At 39.6% G+C, this 25,193-nt stretch overlaps 1 protein-coding gene across 2 annotated transcripts in view; it reads left to right on the top strand.

The window, feature by feature from the left end:
• The window catches only part of khdrbs3 (KH domain containing, RNA binding, signal transduction associated 3), a 127,687-nt gene that overhangs the window by 88,790 nt on the left and 13,704 nt on the right, over positions 1-25,193 (top strand). For both annotated transcript variants that reach the window (XR_004846815.2, XM_023263743.3), the window contains exon 7: positions 12,207-12,289. Coding sequence is in view for 1 of the 2 variants with exons in the window: in XM_023263743.3 (XP_023119511.1) it covers positions 12,207-12,289 (83 nt within the window). In the remaining variant the exon portion in view is untranslated. The remainder of the gene's footprint in view (positions 1-12,206; positions 12,290-25,193) is intronic.

Here is a 25,193-nt window from a genome sequence, read left to right as displayed (position 1 = left end):
CTAGAGGCTAATCTGTGCACAGCCACCACACTATTGTTGACCCTGACCTGCATGTGATGCATTTAGGGAACATCAGGACATTGTAGTGTCTGTCGATAGAATGCACATATGTTTAACAAGTATACTTTGCAACCAGGAGCTGCATTGGATTTAGATTAAAAACTCACTTTGTCTTATTGTGATGCAGATTTTCACATTAGCAGAAATGTAGAACAACACTGAAAGCACTACTATGCTTATTTAAATGTGAAAATACAACTAAAATGTTTTGTCTCTTTGTTCCTAATGGTAAACTCAGTATTAATTAAAGTAATCAGGATCATCATTTTGGTCATAGCAGCCTTCATCAGTTGTAAAGAACCTAAAGAAACGATCAGGCAAAGATATTTAAGGTTCAGGCAAATATAAACAAAATAATCACATAATTCATCTTGTAGAAGCAACACTTTCTACAGTTGAAGTGTATTCATTCAGGAGAAATCTAAAAACGGGTAGTTTAGGAAGCAGCATCCTTTTATGTGGAGTTACAGGGCAAAATCAAAACCAGCAACATGTCAGTCTGGTTGACACCATGCCTTAAGCTCGCAAACACTGTGAAAAACATATTTCTAAAGCATGATAAATAGCAGATATGAACAAGAAATGATAAAATGCTTTCTGGTGGGGCAGCATAACACACGAGTCATCAAATTAAAAGCTTGGACATGAGAGGAAGGGGAATGGCAGCGTCATCAGTTTTTACTAACTCCAAAGCTACATCTAAAGTGCCTGTACAGTGAGGCTAAACAAACAAACAAAAAAAAACCTCATTTTATTATTATTATTATTATTATTATTATTATTATTATTATTATTATTATTATTAATAACAACAATAATAATAATAATAATGATAATAATAATAATAATAATAATAATAATAATAATAATAATAATAATAATAATAATAATAATAATAATAATAATTAGCTACAGTCCTGCATTTAGCAAGATAAATGCAAAAGGTGGCCAACAACAGGTACTCTGTCGGCAGTGTGTTGCAATTGCTGCCACGATACGAGGCACCATAGGTAATTTGTATGCCTGATTAAACCAGAACCTCAAAGCCCTGTATGATGAGTGCAAGGCCAGATCTGCGTGCCATCCATGGCAAAACACTATTTTGGATGCCTTTGCCTGGTTTACACCACGAGTCCAATTTTTTAACCTAATTTTTTATTGCCCTGTCCAGATGTCCTCCTCTACAAAATCACAGCCATCATTCTAGAATGACTAAGTCCTTCCAAATACAGTGATTCAAATAATCTAGTAAAAAATACTGTATTTTCTCACATTACAATGTATATTACAGAAAAACAAAATATTACAAAGTCATTTTTTTCTAATTTCCTGCAGCTCTAGTTTCTGTTGACTGTTAGTCCATTACACTCATGAAGTAGTTTATCAGAAAAGGTTGAATGTAGGATCCCATATGCTAATATGACGTATAATAATGCCTCACAGCAAAGTTCACATCCCCTGTTCTGTCATGCCTGTCTTGTGTGGACTTCAGTTCATCCCACAGTCCAAAATCACGCATCTTTGGTAAACTGGTAACTCATGTGCAGGTGTGAGTGTGAATGGTTTGTCTGTACAACAGCCCTGTGTGCGACTGGAGAGCTTGGATAGGCTCCAGAGCCCTCGTGATTCTACACAGGACACGCAAGCATAGTGAAGTGACGACAGAGGTTCCAGTGATCAGTGGATTTCACAGAGCCGGTGTGTTTCTCTGAGGCTAATTTATTAATCACACGAATTCCCCAGATTATTCTCAGCAGATGTTAGTAGACTTTATTTAAAATTCATGCAAGATCAAAAACCAAAGGTATTAAAGTAACATAAACAGGGACATTTGTCAAGCGTAACACAGGGTAACACAATGATACTTCAACTTGATGCATGGGGCCAGCTTTCTGGCTTCCTCAGTCTGATAGCGTGAGTAGTGTTTCTACCCCTGCAGCAGAAAAGCTCCAGCAAATTCCAGCCTGTTCAGCTTTCTGAAATATGCTGGCAGGGAGAGCCGAATAAATGACACGTAGCTACTTTGAGAAATTTCAGACCAAGACAGATGACCCAGAGTTGCAACCACTGGATTATTTGTTTTCTGTAGAGCAATATCATGGCGCGTTGTTTTGCTTTTATCGTTATAAAGTTAAGAGCAGTGCGTGGCACAGCTGTACGGAGGCAAGACATTTTTCTTTGAACAGATGGTGTTGTAATCTAGTTTTCTTCGAGGAACAAGACTTTTCTTCTTATTCCTCTCCTCATTTGCTTAATGTCTCTTTTTTTGTTGTTGTTGTTTGCATTTGCAGCACCTTGTGGGTATTAGCACGGGCTATGCAGCATGTATGGTTTTCTGCAAAGTTCATAATGGGAGGACAGCGTGTTGTTGAACTCATTTGGATTTAGTTCAGGCTGCAGGGAACAAATCCAGCGCCTGAAAAAGCCTGCTCTGGGTGTCAGTGGCATGCTATCTGTTACAGTGGTATTGTAGAGCACAGTGGAGCGGCTGTGATACTGCTGTTGTAACATGCAATGCCAGACCCTCTGTTAGTCTTCAGTGGCCTCAGAGGCCAGTCCTTATCTTTTAACAACACGCCTCTCAGCCATCCACTGGCATACAAATGAAAGACTCACTTAGGGGCCGCCCTCCCTCTCCCCTCTCAGTCTCCTCACCCACTCACCCTCCCCCAACCCCCCTTCAACCTCTCAGTGTCACACTAATCCTTGTTTAGTGCTGGAAATGCAGCTCAGTTGCAGTATTGCCGTGCTATTGTGCTCTTCCGATATATTTTTGATTAAATGGTATACCGATACAAACACATCAGATATTATGATGGCTTCACTCACACTGTCATCGCAGTCTGCTCTCCAGTTTAAAACTCTTTTTCACACGGCAGAAACCAGAGAAAAGAATCCTTTTAAATGTGCCGATGTGATTTATAAACCCAGCATGCTTCTCCCCTCAGCTCGCTTGTAACTCAATTATAGAGTTGATGCTCTAATAAATGGCAATAACATGCCATTGTTAAAGTTTAATGTGGCCCTTAATACCAGCCACTGCTCTCCAATGTGAGTGGGCAGCACCTAGATGGAGTCACCAGCGAGACGACAGGAGGACTCAGTTAACAGTGATGGCGCATGGCTTGTGCTGAAAACTAATTAGTGTGTGTCTACCTGCCCTGCACCTACTGTTTAAGGTCTGTATTAGCTGTGGCTAAATCACTTTGTGCACCATGACAAAACACTGTGTATTAGAGTTTAGCTTGATTTCTCCTTTCTTTCTTTTTTTGGTACATATTATATTTGGCCACTGGCATAATGCTGGAGATGTCATCCAGTGTGACTATACTTTATTTTAACAACTTAACATGAACTTGTGTGATCAGACTTGTCTTTTTCCACATGTATGTGCAACACTAATCTGAAGATTTGTGTGATTTTTTTCTTGTTTTTTCAAGATGAAAATCTCACAGGATGAATATGGATTACAGTAAAAGGAATCATAGTATACTATCCATCGGTCCTGGTCCCAGTAAACTATGAAAGAAAAAAGAAAATGCAAACTGACCTTTACTTCCATTAAGGGGGTTCTGGAGGTCATACGCTATATTATGCAAGGCTATAATAAAGACAGTGGAAGAAACTGGGAACAAATCCAGTCATATGGCAAAGAACTTTGGCAATCTATTTGAAAAAATGGCAAGAAGTCTTCAGGAATTGTTTTTAATTTTAAAAGTTTTAATTAGTCTGCAATGTCGGCTGGCATTATTGGTCATGTTTTGTGATATTTAGAAGTGAGGACAATGAAAAATGTAGAAAAAGCTCATCAGTTATGTGAGTTAAATGTTCACTAAAAGTCTTTAAAATTTTAAGAACACCTCAAATGAGTTTTTGATGTGTTTGGTTTTTCAATTAACTATTTCTAATGTGTCACTTTAAAACAGCATGCAACCCTTTGTTACAGCACTATCATTACTACACATGATATGCAGTGTTGATCAGCGTTCTTGTGACAAAAATCCTTCCGTTATTTATATCCCCAGTAAGCCCACCACGAAAGTTGAGAATTACGATTATTCATGACCCCTGCTAGATAGACACATCATAAGAGAAATAAGTCATCAACACCCTGGCAGTGTACTGATGTTCAACTCAAAAACACGATTCAGACTTATTCAGACTCACAAACATTTCTAAGTTTAAAAGAAAAGTTTCTAAGGTTTAATTAATGGCAGTGGGACTTTAAAGCAAGTTGCAAATATACACTAGAATTCAAAAGTTTGGGGTCACTCAGAAATTTCCTTATTTTTTGAAAAAAAAACTTTTTTTCAATGAAGATAACATTAAATGAATCAGAAATACAGTCTAGACATTGTTAATGTGATAAATGACTATTCTTGCTGAAACGGGTGACTTTTAATGCAATATCTACATAGGGGTACAGAGGAACATTTCCAGCAACCATCACTGTGTTCTAATGCACATTGTGTTAGCTAATGGTGATTAGAAAACCCTTCTACAATTATGTTAGCACATGAGTAAAAGTGTGAGTTTTCATGGAAAACATGAAATTGTCTGGGTGACCCCAAACTTTTGAACAGTAGTGCAAGTACAGTCCATGATGGCTGTTAGTTGTTCTAGCAAGACATTAAAACATATGAAAACAGCTGAAACAGAGTTTAGACAGTGACGGAGTAACTGTGATGAAATGCTGAGTAAGAGTCGGGGTGTGAGAGGTTGATCAAGGCTCCACTGCATTTTTTTAAAATTCACACAAGGGCGACTGAGCATGTTTTAGTTGAAGTACGTGATTCTAATCCAATTTACTTTTTTAGCAAATTCAGCGAATACCTCTTCCCTGTCCACTAGCTGTCCAATTCTGTTTGTGAAATGAAAAAAAAAATAAAAAATCAGGACTTCGCCCAAGCTGTAGCTCTGTAAATGGGACAGACCGATTCATATAACATTCTGGCATGTCCTTTGCATGTCATGCTTGTGCACAGTACTGGAGGAAAAGGAAGGGGAAGGAAGGCTGGCAATGGGAGCAAGACGGACTCAACCTTTATTACTGCTGCGGCATTTTATCTGCGACTTGCAACAGCATGTGTTTTTAGTCTTCAGCAGTCACTAGTTTTGTCTTTCTTTTACAGATAATATTAAGTGTGACAGTCCGGATGTGGACATATGTTCAAATAAATTTGTACCTTACACAGACAATACAGACAAGGACAGAGCTGACAAATTAAAATACTAGTACAAGCAGGAGGATTGCGCTTGGTGTCTCAGTAAAGGACTCCTATTGCTTCTGGTTAATGCAGCTCCCTGCAGGGTAGCTTACCACCCTCGGTGTGTGAGTGTGTTTGTGAATGGGTAAATAAAAAGATATATTATAAGCTGCAGTGGAAAAAAACACGATACAAATGCATTCCATTTACCAAATCAAACACTCTTTGCCTTTGTTACTTAATACATATTAGAAAATGGATACAATCTGATTGTTAAGTAGCTGCTATACATGAAACTCAGGCAAAAAAACAAAAAAAAGCAAAGATCAGCTGCACAAAATGAATTCAATACTGAGTTTATCACGCTAAACAATTTAAAATGTCAAAATAAAGTTGCAAACTAGTACATAGAGTTTGACTTGGAAAGCTAAAGAAAACAGTGCTCGATATATTTTTTTCTTTTAAATATCAATAACATTTCTTCCCAGCGTAGTGCTCATCTCAGATGGAACCAGCAAAGTTTATTCATCAAATGTTGTCTATTTATTTTGTTTTCTGAATGATAATATGACATGAATAATTGACAGCATAGGACTGACTCTGCTGGTTGCTGTTGATGAGGAAAACTGCACTTTAATTTTGTCTTATACAGATACTCCCCGCTGCCTTCATAACATAGGAATATAATAATAAAAAATACATGTATAAAGGAAATCACATTCGGTTATTATTTCTCCAACTGGAGGAAATGAAATTCAAAACAGCCAATTTAAAAACAAATAAAAGCAGACATCTTGAAGGAACAGGAGAGATATTTCTTTGGTTGTGAGACCCCTTGCTGGGTCTCAATGGTGAACGAAAATTTGTACCACATATCTGAAATACCGCAGCATTAAACTGTGATAAAGGTTCATGATATCAGTGGTTGAGGCTGCAGCCCACACAGCTCATTATTTTTAATTAGCCCCACCTTTTCAGTACAGCATTTCATGAAACTGCTGCGCTGTGTCACTAACCATTCAATACTCAGCCTTAAACGCAATCAGATGTCTGATGTTGTGTTTTTCACATCAGATTATGTAACCGTGCAGCCAAGAAGCACAGACTCTAGACTTTGCTAATTTCTTTGTTCACGTTCCCTTTATAGTTCTGCTGGACAAGAAGCTTCCTGTCTGGGTGCTAATTGTCTGGCTCACATGCATACTTTGTGATGTGTCATTTGAAACCAGCTTTAATATTCTTGGAGAAAAATCTGAGAAGTTACAATTCAATTTTCTTGAATTAGCTGACAGCGGCATAAAATGTAGGTAACCTGTTTTCTTTGGTGACCTTTTTATTGTCATGCGTCCATGTATTTTACATGTGTAAAGCCTGTGATCACCAGTGAAGGCAGCTGAGTCAAAGTAGGCTGCCTTTACAACCAAAGCTACATGGTTTTACTTTTTGTACTCCTCCTGAGATTCCCATTATTCAATATTCACAACCATGCTTGTTTATTTCAGCCTGCAATACATACTGTATAATAGTGTCGGCTTCTAAATAGACTGAAATAGGATGTTTCTTAGAGTAGTAACATGAAAACACAGAGACACTTTTCAAATGGCCTTTCTTGCAACACAGAAACAAACTTCATTTTATTAAAAGTGGTTTCCTTTTCAAACACTTGAGTTGTGGCTGTGAGCAAATACTGCATGTTGTATTATTCAGTCCCTCCAGGAATTCGCGATGTTGCGATCTTGCAAATTCACACGAATTCAACCAATCTCCGCGAATTCTGCACAAACTTGCAATTTTGTCCAATCACCGCAACTTTTCCGCAATTTCGGCCAGACTCCCGTGAGTTCCACCAATCATAGCAGTCTCCAGCACAAACGTAATGCACGTACGTCACCGAATTCACTTCCTTGTTCTTGGTTTGAAGATACAGACATGTCCCATTATAATGTCTCTCATTTACCAACAAATATTACTGCTGAAGACTGTGCAAAACAATTAATTCCCTGATGTTCTTCACCAAAGCGGAAGCAAACTGTTTTACACCCATGCAATATTGTGGTGGGAAAAAAAAAAAAATCATCGATTGATAAACACTTTTCTACCACGAAACATATTAGGAGAACGGCTGAAACGAGCAGACCACAGACCAGACAAATCATCGTGATGGAAACTGTTGCATCCAGATCCGTTGGAGCACTGAAAGAATGAAGGGAAGTTATATTAATTATTATTATTATAGGAACACGGCGGAGTTATGTGACGATCGGCGTATGTGAATCATTCCTCTGTTAGCAACATTACTCTATAACGGACTAAGGGATTTGGATGAATTTTTCAGGGAAGCTCAGAAATGACACAAGGACCAAGTGATTAGATTTTGGCAGTGATGCGGCTCAAAGTCTGGATTCACAGATTTGTTAAGGATTTCTCATTGAGATAGCGGCATGGCATCTGATAGAGGCACGGTAACCATGGCAACAAGTGACGATCACATCATTGCAATCCTACTACATATCCACCGTTGCACACGTATCAGAAATGATACAAGGAACAATTTATTAAATTGTGGGGGTGTTTCTGAGTCCCATCAATTCCCGCCGCCCGCTACATATTTATGTCACGCAATTCGGTATATACACATGCATAACACACACCTGTATTCAGCGCAAGGTCAGGTGATGACCAGTCTTGGTGGAGGACTGCGCTCTCTGAGTGCTTTTCTTGTTAACTGACGTGACAAGCCGTAAGCATGTGTGTGTGAATACATTGTGCCAGGAAGTTAGTGAAATTACCTTTCTAAGCCACTGACAGATATGTCCAAATGTGATTCATTCAACAGTAAATTTTCATTTTGTGCCTTAAATGTACCAACTACTTCATGTTAAACCAGTATCTGGCTGCTGCTAATTTCCCACCATGGCATGCCAGCTTTTGTGTAAATGGGTTGGAGCATTAAATAATTAATTTCGGAATAAATATTGTCAATTACAATTTTGAAATATATTCTAAAAGCTGAAAAAAATGCAGCTTTTTAGCAGTTGTCACTGTCTCCCTCAATTTCATCGCAACAAATAAGCTTAAAACATTGCGACTTACATTGCAGTTTTTTAGAAAAGCTGCCGCGAATTCAGGCATTTTCAGCCACAACAATCTCGAAAAATGCCTACAAAATCCTAGAGAGACTGATTATTATTTTGTTAATGTAAAACGCATTGTGCTGCTATGAAATGAGATATCAACACCAGGCTTCTTCCTGGATCAGATTGGGCCTTTGGAGAATGACTACATATGACAGGAAGCAGGATTGGTCTACTTGGCCTAGTAAAGGCAATGGGTCTCGTTACCATATTTGTTACAAATCGATGCATTTTTGTGTTATTCTTGATATTTGATATCGAAAAATATTTTTTTTTGTGTGACGTCCCTTCCCCCACCTTGCCTCTAGTTGTGTGTGTGTGTGTGTGTGTGGTTGTCTCCCTGTAGGTGGTGCAGTAATTGTGCCTGATAATCAGCCATTGGCCACACCTGGGCCAGGTGTGTGCCAGGGCCTTTATAAAGCCTTCCTGGTGATCATTCTCCCTCTCTCCCTCTTCTGAGATGGCCACTTGTTTTGCGTTGGTATGATTTGCTTTCTTGCACCGTTCAACACTGCATACACCATCCTTTCACACATGCACTCACCTACACCACTGACTTTACTGATGACCCACCACATTGTTAGTTTAAGTTAATCCTTTGTTACTTAATAAAAGTTTGGCTACAATGGTTTTGTGTGCATCTCCCCTTTGTTTGTCATGGGCCATGCAGCCGGTTTATGACAAGTGGGGGCTCGTCCATCTTAATTTGATTGTTTTGTCGCTGTTGGAGACTTTTGTGAGATTTGGATTGAATTTGGGCTGCAGTTCGTATTGGGTGTGTCCTGGGTGGGAGATGCATTTTTGTTAAAATGTTGCTTTGACGGTTTTGTTTGATGGTTGTTTCAGTTAGGTGAGGCTGGTCCTGCATTTAGCTGTGAGGTAATTTTTGTGCAGGCCTGAGCTATCAGCAGTGATTGCATGGTCCTCTACTGTGGTATGTTTCAACATTGTGGAGTTTCCCTGCAGGTATAGCAACCTGTTCCATCTGGGCTCGTTGGTTTGTTTTTTTTGTTTGTTATTTTTGTGTGGGGTGCGGCTAGAGCAGTTGTCTTGGGTACACTTCTAGAGTTGTCAGGTGGGTAACCAGCTCGCTGGGGGCCTAACTGCACTACTGGGCTTGGTGTTTAAATATCCCACTGCTGACCCACATGAAGACTAGGGATCAGGTAGATAGATTAGTTTCATTTAAGCAGGTTAGATGGAGGGAGACTTCCGCATTTGTTTAAGGGACAAATTTATTGTTCTCTTTTGTGCCTTGAAGGACTTAAAGTGTCACTGTCTGTTGGTTCTGGCTTGTTGGGTTCTGGTTACTGGGCCTAAGGAGTAACCACAATGGCAGGGATGGAAGAGTTTGTTGCAGCCGCTTTGTGACATTTGTTTGATTAAATGAACTCCTAATTAACAAAACTGTTTTGAAATGTATATTTTCCCACTCTTTACATTTTGGAACTGGTGATTTGTCAAAGTTCCTCTACGTAGGAAACACCCTGAATACTAATATTTTTGGTTTATAGATAAAATATAACTGTTCTGAGTCTTGCTTATGTGAGGAGAAAATCAAAGTAATTTTTTTTAGAAAAGCATCTGCCATATTACTGTAACTTAATAGAATCACTGCTGCTTGTTTTTCCTTACCTCGGCCCAAGTATTGTATTAAACCTGTTCAAAGTCACAGCTACAGTGCAATCATGCTCTATTTCCAAAGACATAAAACGAGGGCATGAAGTTGGTTTATCTCTGGTCTGATGATTTGATAACTGTGGAGTTGTCGTGAGTTGTTGTTGCGTGGTGTGTTGGCCTTGACTTGAGGTCAACTCGTCCAGTTAATCTTGGCGTCAACACCACTCAACAACTTGAGCTGCAGGAAGTCTGGTGTTCTGTGCTGACATACAGCTGCAGCAGCTCAGCTCAGATTATACTATAATAATATAAATGACATGCTAACCCTTTAACTGGCCAGAGATACTCCTGTTGGATGCAAAAAACATAAAGCTCTTATTGAAAATAAGGTTAAGTCAAACCTGGAAGTGGCACCAATGGTAGTCTGTGGTGACACCTTTTTAATAGAGTATGAAAAAACCCAACATAACAAGAATCACAGACTAATAATCGCCAGTGAACTAACTATCAAGATGGAGCATTACCAGCTTCACTATGTTCATATCCCCTGCAAATGTCTGTTGGAACCTGATCATGAAGTGTTTTAAAACCAAAATTAATCCAGGACTACAGAGTTACAAATATTCCCAAGGGATTAAGATTCATGTTGGTTTTTCTCTCAATTGCCTTTTTCAAGCTTGTCCCCTCCAATCATGTCTACAACCATGTTGCCAGTATTTGTCACTAATAAATATTACAAGTGTTTTGTTACTATTTTCAGTCTAAAAAAAAAATGTCCAGTGTCCTCTGCCTGTTAAGAAGTGCTTTTAATTGCATCCATTTTGACAAAATTGCACTGCCTTTTGAGGACTGCTGCCTCTGTTGTTTCTCAACGGGGTTCAAGGGGTTTATTACCGTCAGAAGTATAGTTGTTGACTAAACTTATCCCTGCATTAGCGTGGGGAATTGTTGACTTTGCAAAGGCTCTTGTAACTGCAGAATTACAAATGCCAGGAGGCACTTGAATTCCCTTTAAACTACCTCTAGACAAAGAGAAGAGAACTGACAAAGACCTCCACAAAAACCGACAGGCCTCCCACACATACAAACAGCAAAAATCACAAACAAGTGTTGGAAAGCGGCCCAATGGGATGAACAAGGAGAGGCTTAAACATATTCCTATGCAGCAGATTCTTAAAATGTAGCAGTCAGATTTCCCCTATATTTTAAGAAAACAACTGTGTAAGCAACTGTTGCATCAGATCTCATATTTTACCCAGAAAGAAGTTAGTGTTGCTGCAGCCAGGGAGCTTTTTTGAGATTCACATGTAGTTCCTTCACACATGTTTCATTTCTGGCGGATTAAAGATAAAAGAGTCAATTCAAATACTGTCATTTTGGCAAATGCATGTTTCTAATCGGGAATTAGGGCCTTAATAATAACATGGATGTGATGAGCATTTTCTTCTGGTGCTAAATCTCACAGACATTCGGTTCAAACATGCAAATAAGGGACAGATGGAATTAGCCAAGAAGTGTGTGGGGGGATGAGAGTTGTGTCGCTAGGGGTCGACGCCTTTTGTGGAACATAAGTCCCATTTATCCCAAATTAGGGCGGGTGCGGCACTGGTTCGCTTTGATGTTCCTCTTGGCAGGGGCCGGGGTGGAGTGCAGAGGAGGGGGGCGGGGCAGATTGCTCCAGCACAAACAGATGTTCAAGGCTCATCCTTTGAGGTGGTGATGAAACATAGCCACAGCAAGAATTTTTACATCCCACTGTCAGCCAGTTGACACGGAGACAAGGGCAGGGCTGCAGTTGCCACTCTAATGGTGCTGTATATGGGCTTCGATAGGAACAGCAGCAGATGAAGCACTTTGACCCATATGCGTGCTAAGTTGAAGACTTTGCTGCACTGCAATGAAAAAAGAGAGGAAGAAAATCCCATATATACTAATTTGATGGATATTACAAAAAAAAACACAATACAACATCATAGCTTGGTAAAAGATATCTAATCAGAGTCAAAAGTCGTCGTAAACCAATATCCAAAACAGCACAACCCACAGCAGCGTTTAGTAAACATATGTCTCTTCCACCAGGATGACAAGTTGTCATATCAACATCTTGTCAAGGTCAAAATGTTAGCAGAAGATTTTCTGCTTCGCACCTCATCTAACTGGGTCAATTTCATCTCTGTTTCTTCAGGAATATGACGACGGCTACGGAACAGCTTATGACGACCAAGGATATGAATCATATGACAACAACTACACTAACCAAGGACAAAAGTAAGTTTTGCTTTTATCCCTAAATAGTTCTCACTTCACTTACATCAATTTTTGGGTATTTCTGTAACACACCACTTGCCACAACAAGGTCTGGTGTATGATGGACTGAGCTCTTATTTCAGATAGAATGTGTGTGAGTCAGTGTGGTGGGTAAGTACCTATCACATCTGACTTTCATGCAACATGACCTCCACATGAATGACCATGTTATAGCGTATTTATCCCTATTCTCATCTCCTAAATGAGCACCCAAAGCTGCAATGCCAAGGCTTAGTGAAAGATTAGGGTTACATAGGCTAATATTGTGGAGTCTGATTCTGGGGCATGAACATGGTATCTTTGGGTGTCTGGCACCGGGAGGTTAGCAGCAGCCCTTTTGGGTTCTGTGGGTTGCAGGATTGTGCCTCTAAGGATTAGGCCTGTTGTGGCCTAACTTTTGAGTGATCAATTGGATTGGGATCTGGGGAGTTTGGCGGCACGGCCATCACCTTTGGCTTTTTCTTTGAGTAAAGCAATGGAATTCAACAGCACCCAAACCTATATCCTCCAAATTTACTATGACATGGAATCAGCACCTCTGTCAAAAAGTTGCAAGAAAAACTTTATGCCACTAGGATGTATTGCTGGCTGTATTCATTTTAACGGAGTAGTAATAGTATATTGACAACTGAGTGTAGTTGGAGTACAGGGAATGAAAAACTCAGTTATAAAGCAAGGTTATCATGTAGGTGTATCTAAAAGGGTGAAAACGTGAAAATGTCAGTGATCTAAACAGTCTGATTTTGTGCAATGAATTAGAAATGATTTGGATATGTAATGAGTTGTATATATGTCTCTCAAAGTATAAAACACAACTTCATGAGCAGCGTCTGAGGGCAGTGAGTTTGCTGCGGTCTGGGCATTTGGCCTTGAGTTAATGTAAGAGAATATGAGATTTTGAATTGCAGTCACTTGGCAACAGCTGGATTATGGTGCATACGCTTTTAGAAGTCATTTATGCTCATTTTCCACCCTGTTTGAAACTCAACAGAACACTTGCAGCTAATGAAGTATTTTGTGAAGTGTGAAATGTTTTGACTGACCTATGAGTTGTCCTTTAAGATTAACTCAGGAAATCAGAATTTAACTTTGGCGTTTTCAATGCTATAGTTCTGTTTTTTTTTTTTTTTTTTAAAGAAAACAAACAAACAAAGAAAAAACAATCATGCAGGTGTCGAAGGTCTGAAACTTTTGGGCCTAAAGGCGACTAAGAGGCTAATCTTTGAATCTAAAGTCTCAAAATAAACCTCTCTCATCAGACTCTGAAGTAATCACTTTTCTTCAAGGGATTCATTGCAGCTCACCGCAGTTTATTTCATTATCGTTGTTTTATTCAGCCTTCAAAATATCAAGCTAAAGGTTCTTTTTCAAAGTGGCTGTCTTGCCATTGTCTTAGTGGTATGCTGCTCCGTTTAACAGAGGGTCCTGTACGGCTAAATGCAGAATATTGATTTTCTTATATCCAGGCAGCCATCACACTCTCCAAGCCACACAAGGTCAAAGGCTTTCGGTTTGGTCTCCCACTGTATTTTATCAGGACAAAATGTGCTACATTTATGTATGCCCGCTTGTGTCACTTCAGAGAAAGAATGATTGTTGCCACATTTAAGGTGTCAAAAATTGGATTGAATTGGCAGCAGCTGGGGGAAAAAGGAAAACAGTCACAGAGAAGAAAAAAAAACATTATTCTGTCCCCTGGCTTTTGTGTGCAGGGTGGTCGATGTTTTCTTTTGTAGACGTGTCAAGATGTATGTCACCCAGGCTTCATCCATCTTTTGTGCTTTCTTGCTTTCTTTTTTTTTTTGGTCCAGATAACACAGCCACACTCCTCTCCCTCTCTAACACACCGATGTTAAGTCTTAAGGGTTGCGTGTTCGGATGTTTGCCGTGGGTAGCACAGGTACGCCTCAGGAATCTGCAGCTTCTTGTTTTAAAAGCAGCCTCGTGAATAACGGCGGGGGTGTGTTGGTGCCCGGTTTCTGGTGACAGAGCAGGAGAAAAATGGAGTCCATCATGTTGAGGCTGGAGGCTGGGTGGACTCAAAGAGATTTTCATGTCTGTTATCTGGCGGGAGATGAAGCAACTAATACGACCCGGACTTAGAAGCCTGTGCCTCCAGAGACAGCTGATTCACTTACTTCTTCTCTTATTTGTGTGTCCTTTGTCCTGGATTTGGTTGAGAAGTTACAGCCATTGCAGGCTGACATTGCACGCGTATGCAACATAAGCTTCATGCAGTATTTATGGCTCGTCTTGGATTGATCAAATTTTGATGGTTTGGCTCATAAACATAAGATACGTGCTGTTTGTTCTTATTGTTCTTTGTTTACTCCTGCAGGCCGTGCATTTATGTCTTTATACATAATTATTTGTAGAAGACACAGCAATATTAGCATGAGCAGAAAAAATAGCACTTTATTGGTCTACAGTAATACGTTTGTTATATTTAATTGTTGCAGCTGCAATTAATACTGCAACACAATACTGAGCCCCATAGATCTCTACTCACAGTTACAAACCTATTTAGCCTTGTGATGGACAAAGGTGCATTATTTTCACCTCAAGCCGGAGGAAAGTCATAGCTGGTCCCAGCTGCAGCAGGGCCTGGAGGAGAGTGTGTGTGTGTGTGTGTGTGTGCGCCTGTGTGTGTGTGTGTGTGTGTGTGTGTGTGTGTGTGTGTGTGTGTGTGTGTGTGTGTGTGTGTGTGTGTGTGTGTGTGTGTGTGTGTGTGTGTGTGTGTGTGTGTGTGTGTGTGTGTGTGTGTGTGTGTGTGTGTGTGTGTGTGTGTGTGTGTGTGTGTGTGTGTGTTTGTATGTGTGTATGTGGACAAGAAGTCTCCTAACAATGTTTCTCGCAGCCTAAGGAGCTCCCAGTCACCAATCTGAGCTCCGTCTGCGTGGCAGGATTTCAGTTGCCGGAGGATAACAAGCAGAACAATTTACAGTCTCTCTGTCATGGTATTACCCCAATGGCTTATGCTAGAAACAGGCCTGCCATTTGTGAACACAAAAGGAAAGGAAGAGGACGGTTGTTAAAGGCTGCTGCCTTAATACTGATCGTGATGCTGCATCAGATACTTTAATTAACCTGAAATGTATTTCTATAGTGGGTGTAATAAATGGAGCTGCAGGTGGTGATCAGTTTTGTGCCTGCCACTCAAATAATCAATATAAAATCTTACTATATAAAGCATCATCTTACTTACATCTATTGATTCAACAAAGTAGAAATGTATTGCGTTGCTTTTTACCCATTATTATCCTGGAAAAATAGGGAATTGATTCCTCCTTTTCCTTATAAAATCAGAATCTCTTTCCTCTTCTTTAAAGAATCACCATGCAGTGTTGGTGTCCAGGCTTCACATGAATCTATACTAGTGCTGAAGTGTAAAAGGAAAATGGCAAACATTCACTGTTGAGAAAGATTTTCTCAGCTTCTCAGTTACCTTGACATATGCGCTATACAGGGTCCCACTCCCTCTTGACATTGCTCCGTCAGTCCAGAACTCTGCAGGGTACCATTAAGTTGTCACTGCCCTCACAGAAGTGTAGGCAGCTGGTTGATTTCATAAAATTATTAGAAATGTTTTTCATTGAAGTAAAAATGCTGCATTTGTATTGAAGAATGTAAGTTGTATGCATTCTCAGCATACAAATGCACTTTGGTATCAAAAGTAACAACACTGATTAAGACTAATAATTAATTTAACACTTAGATTGTTCACTTTGGCAGCAACACTAAAATCTACAGCTGAAATGTGGGAACAGAAATGGTTCTGGGATAGCAGCCTTTCCCTGTAGGGAACATTTCAGTGTTTGTCTAACAGCTGGCTTGTGAAACTTTAAAAGCGTGTGAATGATGTCACAATTCCTGAAAGTCCAAGGTGATGCAATGCAACTTCTCAGGCCAAAACCTTAAAATATTCAGCTTACTATCAAACACAGCAAATAGAAGCAGCTGAATCTGGATTTTTCCTTGAAAAATGAATGAATTGAATATTAAATCAATGTACACTAAATATTTCACCTCAAGGAAAAAAAATCACAATCTGGAAGTACACAAGAAAAATATCCAAACCCATATTAAATTCTTCTCCAAACAAAACACTTACATCTGCAGAATTATTTCCATAAGGCTGTTGGCTTTAACATTGTGCTTAAATGCAAATATAATCAGTTATTTTAAATATGTGTGACACTGCCCAACAGTGGTAGCGATAAATCTTAGCCTTCACTGCTTTAACGTGAACAGACTATTCACACACATTACTGTCCACAAAGGCAAAAAGCGCTGACAAATGAAACAAGACAACCTGTGCGACTGTACTGTACACACTATATCATGCAGAACATCCAGAACTGAGTAATTTAGACATAATTAAATTTGAAAGGCAAATAAGGCACTCACAACCTTAAGACATGAGACCAGAGCTAAAAAGCTGTTTTTAGACGCCCGGAAGACATTTCACAACATTTACATCTTTCAGAAGATGACGCCTGGGGGAACCTCGTGGAACGCTACCTCAGCATGACAGCCGTGGCAGTCAGTCCACAAGCTCCCAGATCACAGCCTCCTCTTACCGTGTTTATACCACACAGAGCACTGAGCTATCATCTTTTTTGGAAAGCCAGCAGAGAGCTTTATCTCCGAAGAGTATTCGAGAGCTGCAGCGCTAAATCAAGTTCTAAGGTCAAGGAGGCAGGAGAGGGCTACTTGTGGGGAGAGCATCTTTAATTTTATTAGCGGAGAGGAGGTGACGTCTCTGTAGGGAAATGAGAAGGATGACAGCTGTGGCACAGCCCTGGCTGGACACTTGGAGGGGTCATGGAGAGGTGATCTCTCGCAGCTCGGGTGTGATCAAAGCATTATTTCATATTTGACACCTCAGAGACTGCCTGCTGCTGACACCTCGCACCTTCCATTGCACCTTGCTTTGGTACGCTACATCGTAGGCCGGATCCCAGAGGCCCGCGGGCACGAGGATAGCTGTGTGACAGTGTCTTAAAGGGCAGACACATCCCTGAGGAACAACAGTAAATCTTAGAACAAGAGACGGGCACGGAGGAGAACATGGGAGAGTGGCTTGCTTTCATGGTGTTGTAGTTTAGAATCAATTGCTTGAAAGAACTTCAACACACATACACAAACCTCCAGCCTTAGTGTTATTCTGCTTATAACTTAGCTGCTAGGTAGTCAAATAAAAGGATCATAGTACAGGTATCAAACATTCTTTCCCTACTGCTTGTGTAAAATCTTACTTCATGGACATTGTTACAAGAGCACTCAATATACACCACATAGTGAGGAGCTGAAGTTGCTAACACAACCATGCTTTTCTGCTTATTGTTGCAACATAAAGGAATACCACAAAAGAGCTACCAGCATCCAGCCTGCTGCTGTGAAACATGGTCATTATGGTGAATCACTGCATTCCTAGGGGCTGTGAATACAGAAGTACAGAAGTCTATGATCCAGTCATACTATTTCATATCTATGGTGCTGGCAAAGGAGAGCTGTGCCGTGGTCATCAGGGCAGCCCAGCAGCAGTCAGAAATGGAGACGATAGTGCTGTTGTTAGTAGGGTGAAATTTCATGACAAACTACACCTATGCATTTTTAATTAAATGACTATATAATATTAACAAGACAAAGAAGCCACATCCAGCTGATTGTCTCTTTTTCGATCTTAATGCTAAAGTAGGCTTGCTAATGTGCTTACAGTGACAATACTAACAGTCGCATTATCAGCTGGCGTCACTGTCATCATCTTACAGTAAAGCAATAACATTTGGTAATTAGCTACTAAACGCAGTGCAACTCAGGTTGATAAGAATGTCAGTCCTGCAAGTATTTAGTTGAAAACAAAAGAATGTTTGACTTAATGGTAGAGCTAAATGAAAGGTTTTGTGACAGCCAGACTAAAACTCCAGTCTCCTGGTAGATCTAGATGAAAAAAAGCTGATTGAATATAGTGTCTCAAAACCATGTACAAAATCATCCTTCTGGCACCAATCTATGCAGTATATATTAAGATATATAACAAAACAAAGACATCACCAAAGTAAATCTGGATTCATCCTCTGGGAACCATGAATGTCTTCACAGAATTTAATGACAATCTGTGAGTTACTTGTTGAGATTTTTCAGTGTGGACCGAGGTGATGGACTGACCTACTAATGGACAGACCGACATTCCCTAGAGCCATGCTGATGACATGGCTAAAAGTGGTAGCCAGAGAAGTGTTTTTCAAGGGTCATGGACTCCCAGCTAAAGGGCCCTGACGTATCAGTTGGCCATCTGCTGTCACAGCGCCATAATTGAGCATCTCTGGCAAATATGGCCCATAGTTTGTGCATTTTCTCTGGATTTAGCATTAGTTTGACCTCAGGAGAGAGAGAGAGGTGAGAGAGCTGTTAGGTTAGCCTAATGATTCAGTGATATCACTCTATAAGGGGAATTTTGTCTTTTTTTATATATATTTATTTACATTTTAGTTTGTATTTAGATATTTTATATTCTTTCAATATCATATGTTTTCACTGAATTCCTTGTATGCAAATTCTGTTTCATCTAGAATAACAATGTAGGCATTTGCATTCTTTCCTTCTTTTATTTTCAATTCAGATCAATTTTATATATAAAGCACCAATTACGATTCAAATTGTCTCAATACATTTTACAGAACCCATATGCCTGAACACCTAGAGCAAGTCCTAAGGTGATAGTGGCAAGAAAAAACTTCCTTTTAACGGGAGTTTTTTCCAGTTACATGAGATAACTAGCTGTCATTTGGTCTGGACTATAGTCTTTACAGTGTTTTCACCTACATCAGGTGATGCACAGTGTTTGAAACTCCTGCATTTGTGATTGCTGCTACTTTAAGGTCTGCTTGTTGTGTCAGTGCCCGAAGGCAGACAGCTATTAAAACAGGCATTTTATTCTTAGAACAGATCAGCTGTATTGCTGTCTGCTTCTGAGACGCCTGCGTCGGCTTCACAGACGCCGGCTACCTAACTGCTGTTTTCAAGGTAGACAGCTTCTCAAGATGAGTGACAGAAGCCGTGGGGGAATTAGACCATCTAAGGTGGAAGGAGGGCGGGATTTGCACCACTCTCTGTACTTCAAGAAAAAAAGCCACATATTGTAAATTTAATGACATAGAGTCTTTTACAGATGCCAGATAGTCGGATGGATTTGAAAGAACTCTGTAGCTGGTCTTCACTCAAAGAGACAGTGTTGAAAGGGAGAATTTCACGCAGTAGGTAAAGGCACATAAATGGTCTGCTCCAAACTAGAAAGACTTATTTAGAAAGTCAAATCTTTGCTGTAGGCCATTTTGTCCCTCTTTGTGACTCTTCGGTGGGGGGTCAGCAGTGGAGATAGCTTTGCAATCAGCCACCACACTGAGCAATCACCAGTGTATCCATAACGAAGGTTTCTATTCGAAATGATGTGAGCTTCATTTCAGACAGAATGATGAAAAAAAGAGGTACGGCTGCCTTTTTTTCCCTCCTTCTATTTGCATTATAATGTTGTCTATGTGAATCACTGAGCCGGTATAATCAGAGCATTCAGTGTGGGGCATTTTTCATCAGCATTTTACTTTTCAACCTTGTGCCAAGAATGAATGAAAAACATGATTACACTAGAAGCATCAAGGAAGTATTTCTTTTTGCTTAGGGATTCACTGTCATGATCAGTATAAGTGGGCTATATGCAGGAAATAGGCTAACGGAAGAGAAGCAAACTCCCTCCACATCAGGCCGCTGCCGTATTATCACTGCAGCCCCTCGTAATGTCCTACTAGATTTCTTGAAATTTATCACAGAGGACTGGAAGAGTAATGGTGATGTAAGAAAACAAAGTCCACTAGGGACGTGTACTACATCATTCAGATTTAACACCGCCATCTGTTTCACGGTGCCCAGGAACAGCAACATCAGTGCTTAAGATGAAACATTTACGGAGATGACAGATGCGTTAGAGAGACAGGGTCTTTACCCAGGCCTCGAATCAGACGCCTGATGAAAGAGACACACTAATCTAATAGGTGCTGTGTTTCCTCTTATGCTCCATGCTGCTGCTTCACACCAGTATGTTTGTTTGCCTTTTTGTTTTTCTTTTCTTGGTCGGTAAAGTTAGGGGAGACACAAAGCAGCGGACGCCTTCTGCTAATGAATGTCAAATCAAAAGCTGACCTATTTAGAAAGCCAAAGCACTTTCACACCTATGACTGGGTGATATCTCGAGTGAGATCAACCTCAGGCATCTCATCTCATGCTTGTATTCTCGCTGCCTGCTGTGTATTTCTGACTTTTATCGGTGATGATAAATTTTAGATTGTAGGAGGATGTGACACAGAGGCAGCAAAGAGGGTTTTAAAAAGTTCTTTTACTCCATTTGTTTTTATCTTATACTGAAATAATATAGCTGGAGAAGTACGATTGCAGTCAAATCAAGTTTTTTTGTTTGGTTTTTTTTTTCTTTTTTTATGTTGTTACCATGTCCATGGGTTATTTTTGTTATATGCTGATGAGCAAATTAAACAGTTAACATCATGGCTGAGCTGACCACCCTGAAACGGCAGTGTACTAATGACAGTCTTAATGACACGGATTTAGATTTCTCTAAATTACTCCTGGTGTACAGTACTTTTACCATGGACAGTATATGACCAAAAAGGGAGTTTAGTTCATTTTCATCCTAAGTTCATTTTATGTGATGCACCAAATTTTAATGGATATACAAAACATCAAGGTAAATCTTATTGTGATTGTAAAACACATTTTCCATTGAAGATATTTTGTTCTTGTTCTTGTATTTATAAAATTTGACCATCTAAAATAAGTCATTGGTGGCCACCAAAACACATGGAGAGGGAGTTCACTGGCTAAAATTATATAACCAGCCTTCCTTATTCTACCATATTTGTTGTCTAACTCGTTAGCGGCATTAACAGCAGGAGTGAAAATGTTTCATTTTATCAACTTCTAAGAAACTTTTTATTCCATCATAAACATTATCTTGCAATCTCCTGCCCGTATTTATTCTATTTTATTGGATTTTATTTGATTTCATTTGTCTCCCACACTGTATTGTGTATATCTAGCCTCTTTCGCAATGTTGTAATTCTTAATATAGTCTTGTTTTATATGTACATTTGATTTTATTATTTATTGTTTTTAATTTAGTTTGTCAGTACACCGTCCAGTGGCAGTTATTTGTATTTTCATCATGCCCCCATGTATGATGACAATAAAGCTATTCTATTCTATTCTATCCTATTCTATTTGAGGCACACATTTCTACAGTAGCACAGTTGGCAATTTCTTTAGAAAATATGAGCTAAGCATCTGCTCTTTTGTTTAAATGGCCAAATAACAAGCACATTTGTAAGCAGTACTGTAGCATAAAGCCTGTCATTAATAAAAAGGAAAGGTTAAAACACTTATATTAAATTATGCTAATTGCCCAGTAGTGCATCAGACGCTGTTGAACTTTTGACTACACGAAGCAGAATTTTACCAGAATCTGTGACCTTCAGGATGCGTCTTAAGACTCTGGTCTCTGTAATTGAGAGGAGAAAGTAACTAAGGAGAGAAGTTGTGTAGCAATATTGACAAAATGTCAACTCAGAAATTAGAGGCGCGTAACAGCTTCAATTGCACTCTTCTCCTTTGTGCAAAGAGCAGGTCTGCACTGGCAGCTCTCAGCACAGTAGACTACTATTATTGGTCCTTTCCACCGTTATCATGAGAAACTTCAAGAGTTAAGTAGAATGAGGGTGTATTTTACAGGAAACCCCAGCTCTAAGGTTGTACTGTACATCATGAAAATGAATTCAGAGAAAAATACAGTCTGTACTATATATGCAAGCCTTTAAAATGGTTTCAGCCATGCTGTGTAGTGTCCTAGATTGTGTTATCTGAATGTTTGTTTTGTTTTATTGCTGAATCTGACAGAGCTACAGGAAAGCCCCAAAATTACCCCCTATTTCACATACTTCACGATATGTCTGCAGGCACCTGTGAATTGTGGCAAATTGATTTTCTGTCACTCATAAGACTGATGTTTATTTTGAAGGCGACCTCTCTGGATTACACCGCATTTTAGCATAGTGTGAAATCTAATTATTTAGTATCCTGTCAAGTCGTGTCTTGGGGTACACAATATGACGAGCCAAAACATGCATTCAATTGTCATGTGTCTCTCTGTCCCCCCTTCCACTCCCTCTCAGTGGTGTCAGGGATTCTCCAGAGACTTGACATCCATGGCAGATGCATGGTGGCACCTCAGCCGCGAGGACTCACTGGAAACCTCAGCAGCTGGCCTCTTTTCTCCAAGGGAGACTACATTAGCGCAGAGGAACAGCTTTGTTTGCTTCTGGTGGCTTGGCATTGTTTGGAGTTGAATTATGAACTGTGTAAAATTTATGCTAAGCCTGACTTAAGGCGCAAGACTCTTTAGGGAGCTGTCTCATGTCTCATTGAGCACCTACAGTGGTCTTAAAATCATCCCTCTCTCTGTCCTCAATTGGCCATGTTGTTCATCCTTCTTGAAAAAATTGTTTCACTAAACAATGCAGATTGTCATGTTGAGAAGTGTTGTCAGTGTTGGGGAAGCTGCCAAAGATTTTTCACACACCATTAGTGATGTACAGTCATGCTGATGTTTAAGAAATTTTACATTTATACTTCCCAGGATGTGATATCTGTTATGAGATTTCTCACTAAATTGGTCTAAACAATATGCAAAATAAAATATATTGCAATTGCTGATGTACTGTTCAAAAGTCTGGGGTCACTTAGAAATTTCCTTATTTTTGAAAGAAAAGCATTTTTTTCGATGAAGATATCAGTCAATTAATCAGAAGTACAGTCTAGACATTGTTAATGTGGTAAATGAATATTCTAGCTGGAAATGACTGATTTTTAATGTAATATCTACATAGGGCTATAGAGGAACATTCCCAGCGACCATCACTCCTGTGTTCTAATGCTACATTGTGTTAGCTAATGGTGTTGAAAGGCTAATTGATGATTAGGAAACCCTTGTGCAATTATGTTAGCACATGAATAAAAGTGGGAGTTTTCATGGAAAACATGAAATTGCCTGGGTGACCCCAAACTTCTGAACGGCAGTGTATATTTTTGCTGAGGTCTGTAAACCAAACAAGCATGTTCTCTTATCTCTTATATCTGTAGAACATAGTTTGTAGGCATCTAACGGTATGGTGTGGCAGATTTTACCTTTAGCAAAAAAACTACAGCTATTGAGATTTGGATGTTGCACTTAGCCAAGTTGTGGTTTTAAAAAAAATATTTCAGTTAATTGCTTTGTTCAACAGCAAACACATCTTGTTTGTGGCACTCAAAGCACAAAGTAGATACAGTATCTGGGTTCTGTGGATTGTTCAGATTCTTGAAATGTGTTTTTTTTTTTTTCCGATGGTGTAAGCTCCACTGAAAATGCAACCCAAATCGTCTTACATTCAACAAGACAAAAATAAATAGTTGCCATGTTTTATTTCTGCAACTTAGTTAAATTGACCTTTGCAAGAATGACTGCCACTCTGAGTTTCATTAGCATTAGCAAAATTAAAGCTTGGATAATTAAAATGTGTGTGGCTGGATTTTTTTTTTCCATGGAAAGTGATGGTCCTTGCGTAGCAACGGTTCAATAAACTGTTCTAGATTCCACAGTTTTGCACAAGTGATCCAGTGTGTTAACAGCTAGTCTGGAGCCCCAGAGATGTCTGGATAACAGCTTAGCTAACAGAAACCAGCTGATCACTTCAGCTACATCATTTTCAGCATAATATTAACATTTTGTATTTGCACTTTAGAAGGATTAAATCTTTTGCCAAATAGATGCAAAATGTTTTTGTAAGGTGTGTTATACAGTATATCCTCCTACAAGCCTATGTATTAGAATTTAATAAAAACTAATGATGCTAAGGAAACTGAAGAGGTACATCTTCAGTTTTTCAGTGAATTCACTTCAATATGCAAAGAGGGAATTAATTAGGCAAATTAATTACTTAATTTTCACTGTAGTCCAGTGTCTTTCAGTGAAGCAGACCCTGCTCAGCGAAGGCAGACTTAATAGCAGACTGAAATTGTTGAAATTGATTTCTTGGAGTGCTGCAAACTGTGGTGTAATTTGATAAAGGAGCGGACTGTCTCAGGCTCCCGGACCTCAGTTTGGCCTTTTAAGATCAGGCCGCAGAAAGCTACTCCATTACAGTAACAAGAGTAAAATATAATTCGTTACTTCCACTCTGGTGTGTCATTACTGTCACCTCTTTGCCCTCAGCAGTCAGGCGGCGTTGATGTGCCGTGTTGGGGTTTTGCTTGGTGCTTTCAGCTCTCTAATCTGGAGAGCAGAGAGGTGCTGCTGTCGCTGCCAGACTGACTGACAGGCAGGCGGAGAGGACCCAGCTGTGATGGCTGGTGTCGGCTCAGTGGCAGCCTTATGATGAATTGCCTCTCTTGAGTGATAGCGCTGTTACCGAACGATACTGACGCAGGATTGTTCTGTCAGCATCTCACCGGCGACTGCAAATAAAGAAATAAATAAATAAGCGAGAAATGAACCGCTATGCAACCCGCCTCCCCATCTTTTTATTTTTCATTAAAGTTGCCACCTCTCATAGATCTCCATATGCAGCGATATGGAACTGGAAGTTTGTGCAGATATGCGGTGGAGAAAATTGCCCTGTAGAACCACAAATGTAGCCAAACCTTTGAGTGATTGAAAGCGTCCTCTTGTTTCTTACTTTTATTTCCAACAAAGTATACATATCTGGAAAAGCACTTCCTTTATTGCCACTGCTTGAATTAGATGTGATTGCACTGCGATGAG

The sequence above is a fragment of the Amphiprion ocellaris genome, chromosome 15 (assembly GCF_022539595.1).
Source record: "Amphiprion ocellaris isolate individual 3 ecotype Okinawa chromosome 15, ASM2253959v1, whole genome shotgun sequence".
Taxonomy (NCBI): Eukaryota; Metazoa; Chordata; class Actinopteri; family Pomacentridae; genus Amphiprion; species Amphiprion ocellaris.
This window is presented reverse-complemented; position numbering and strand designations above follow the sequence as displayed.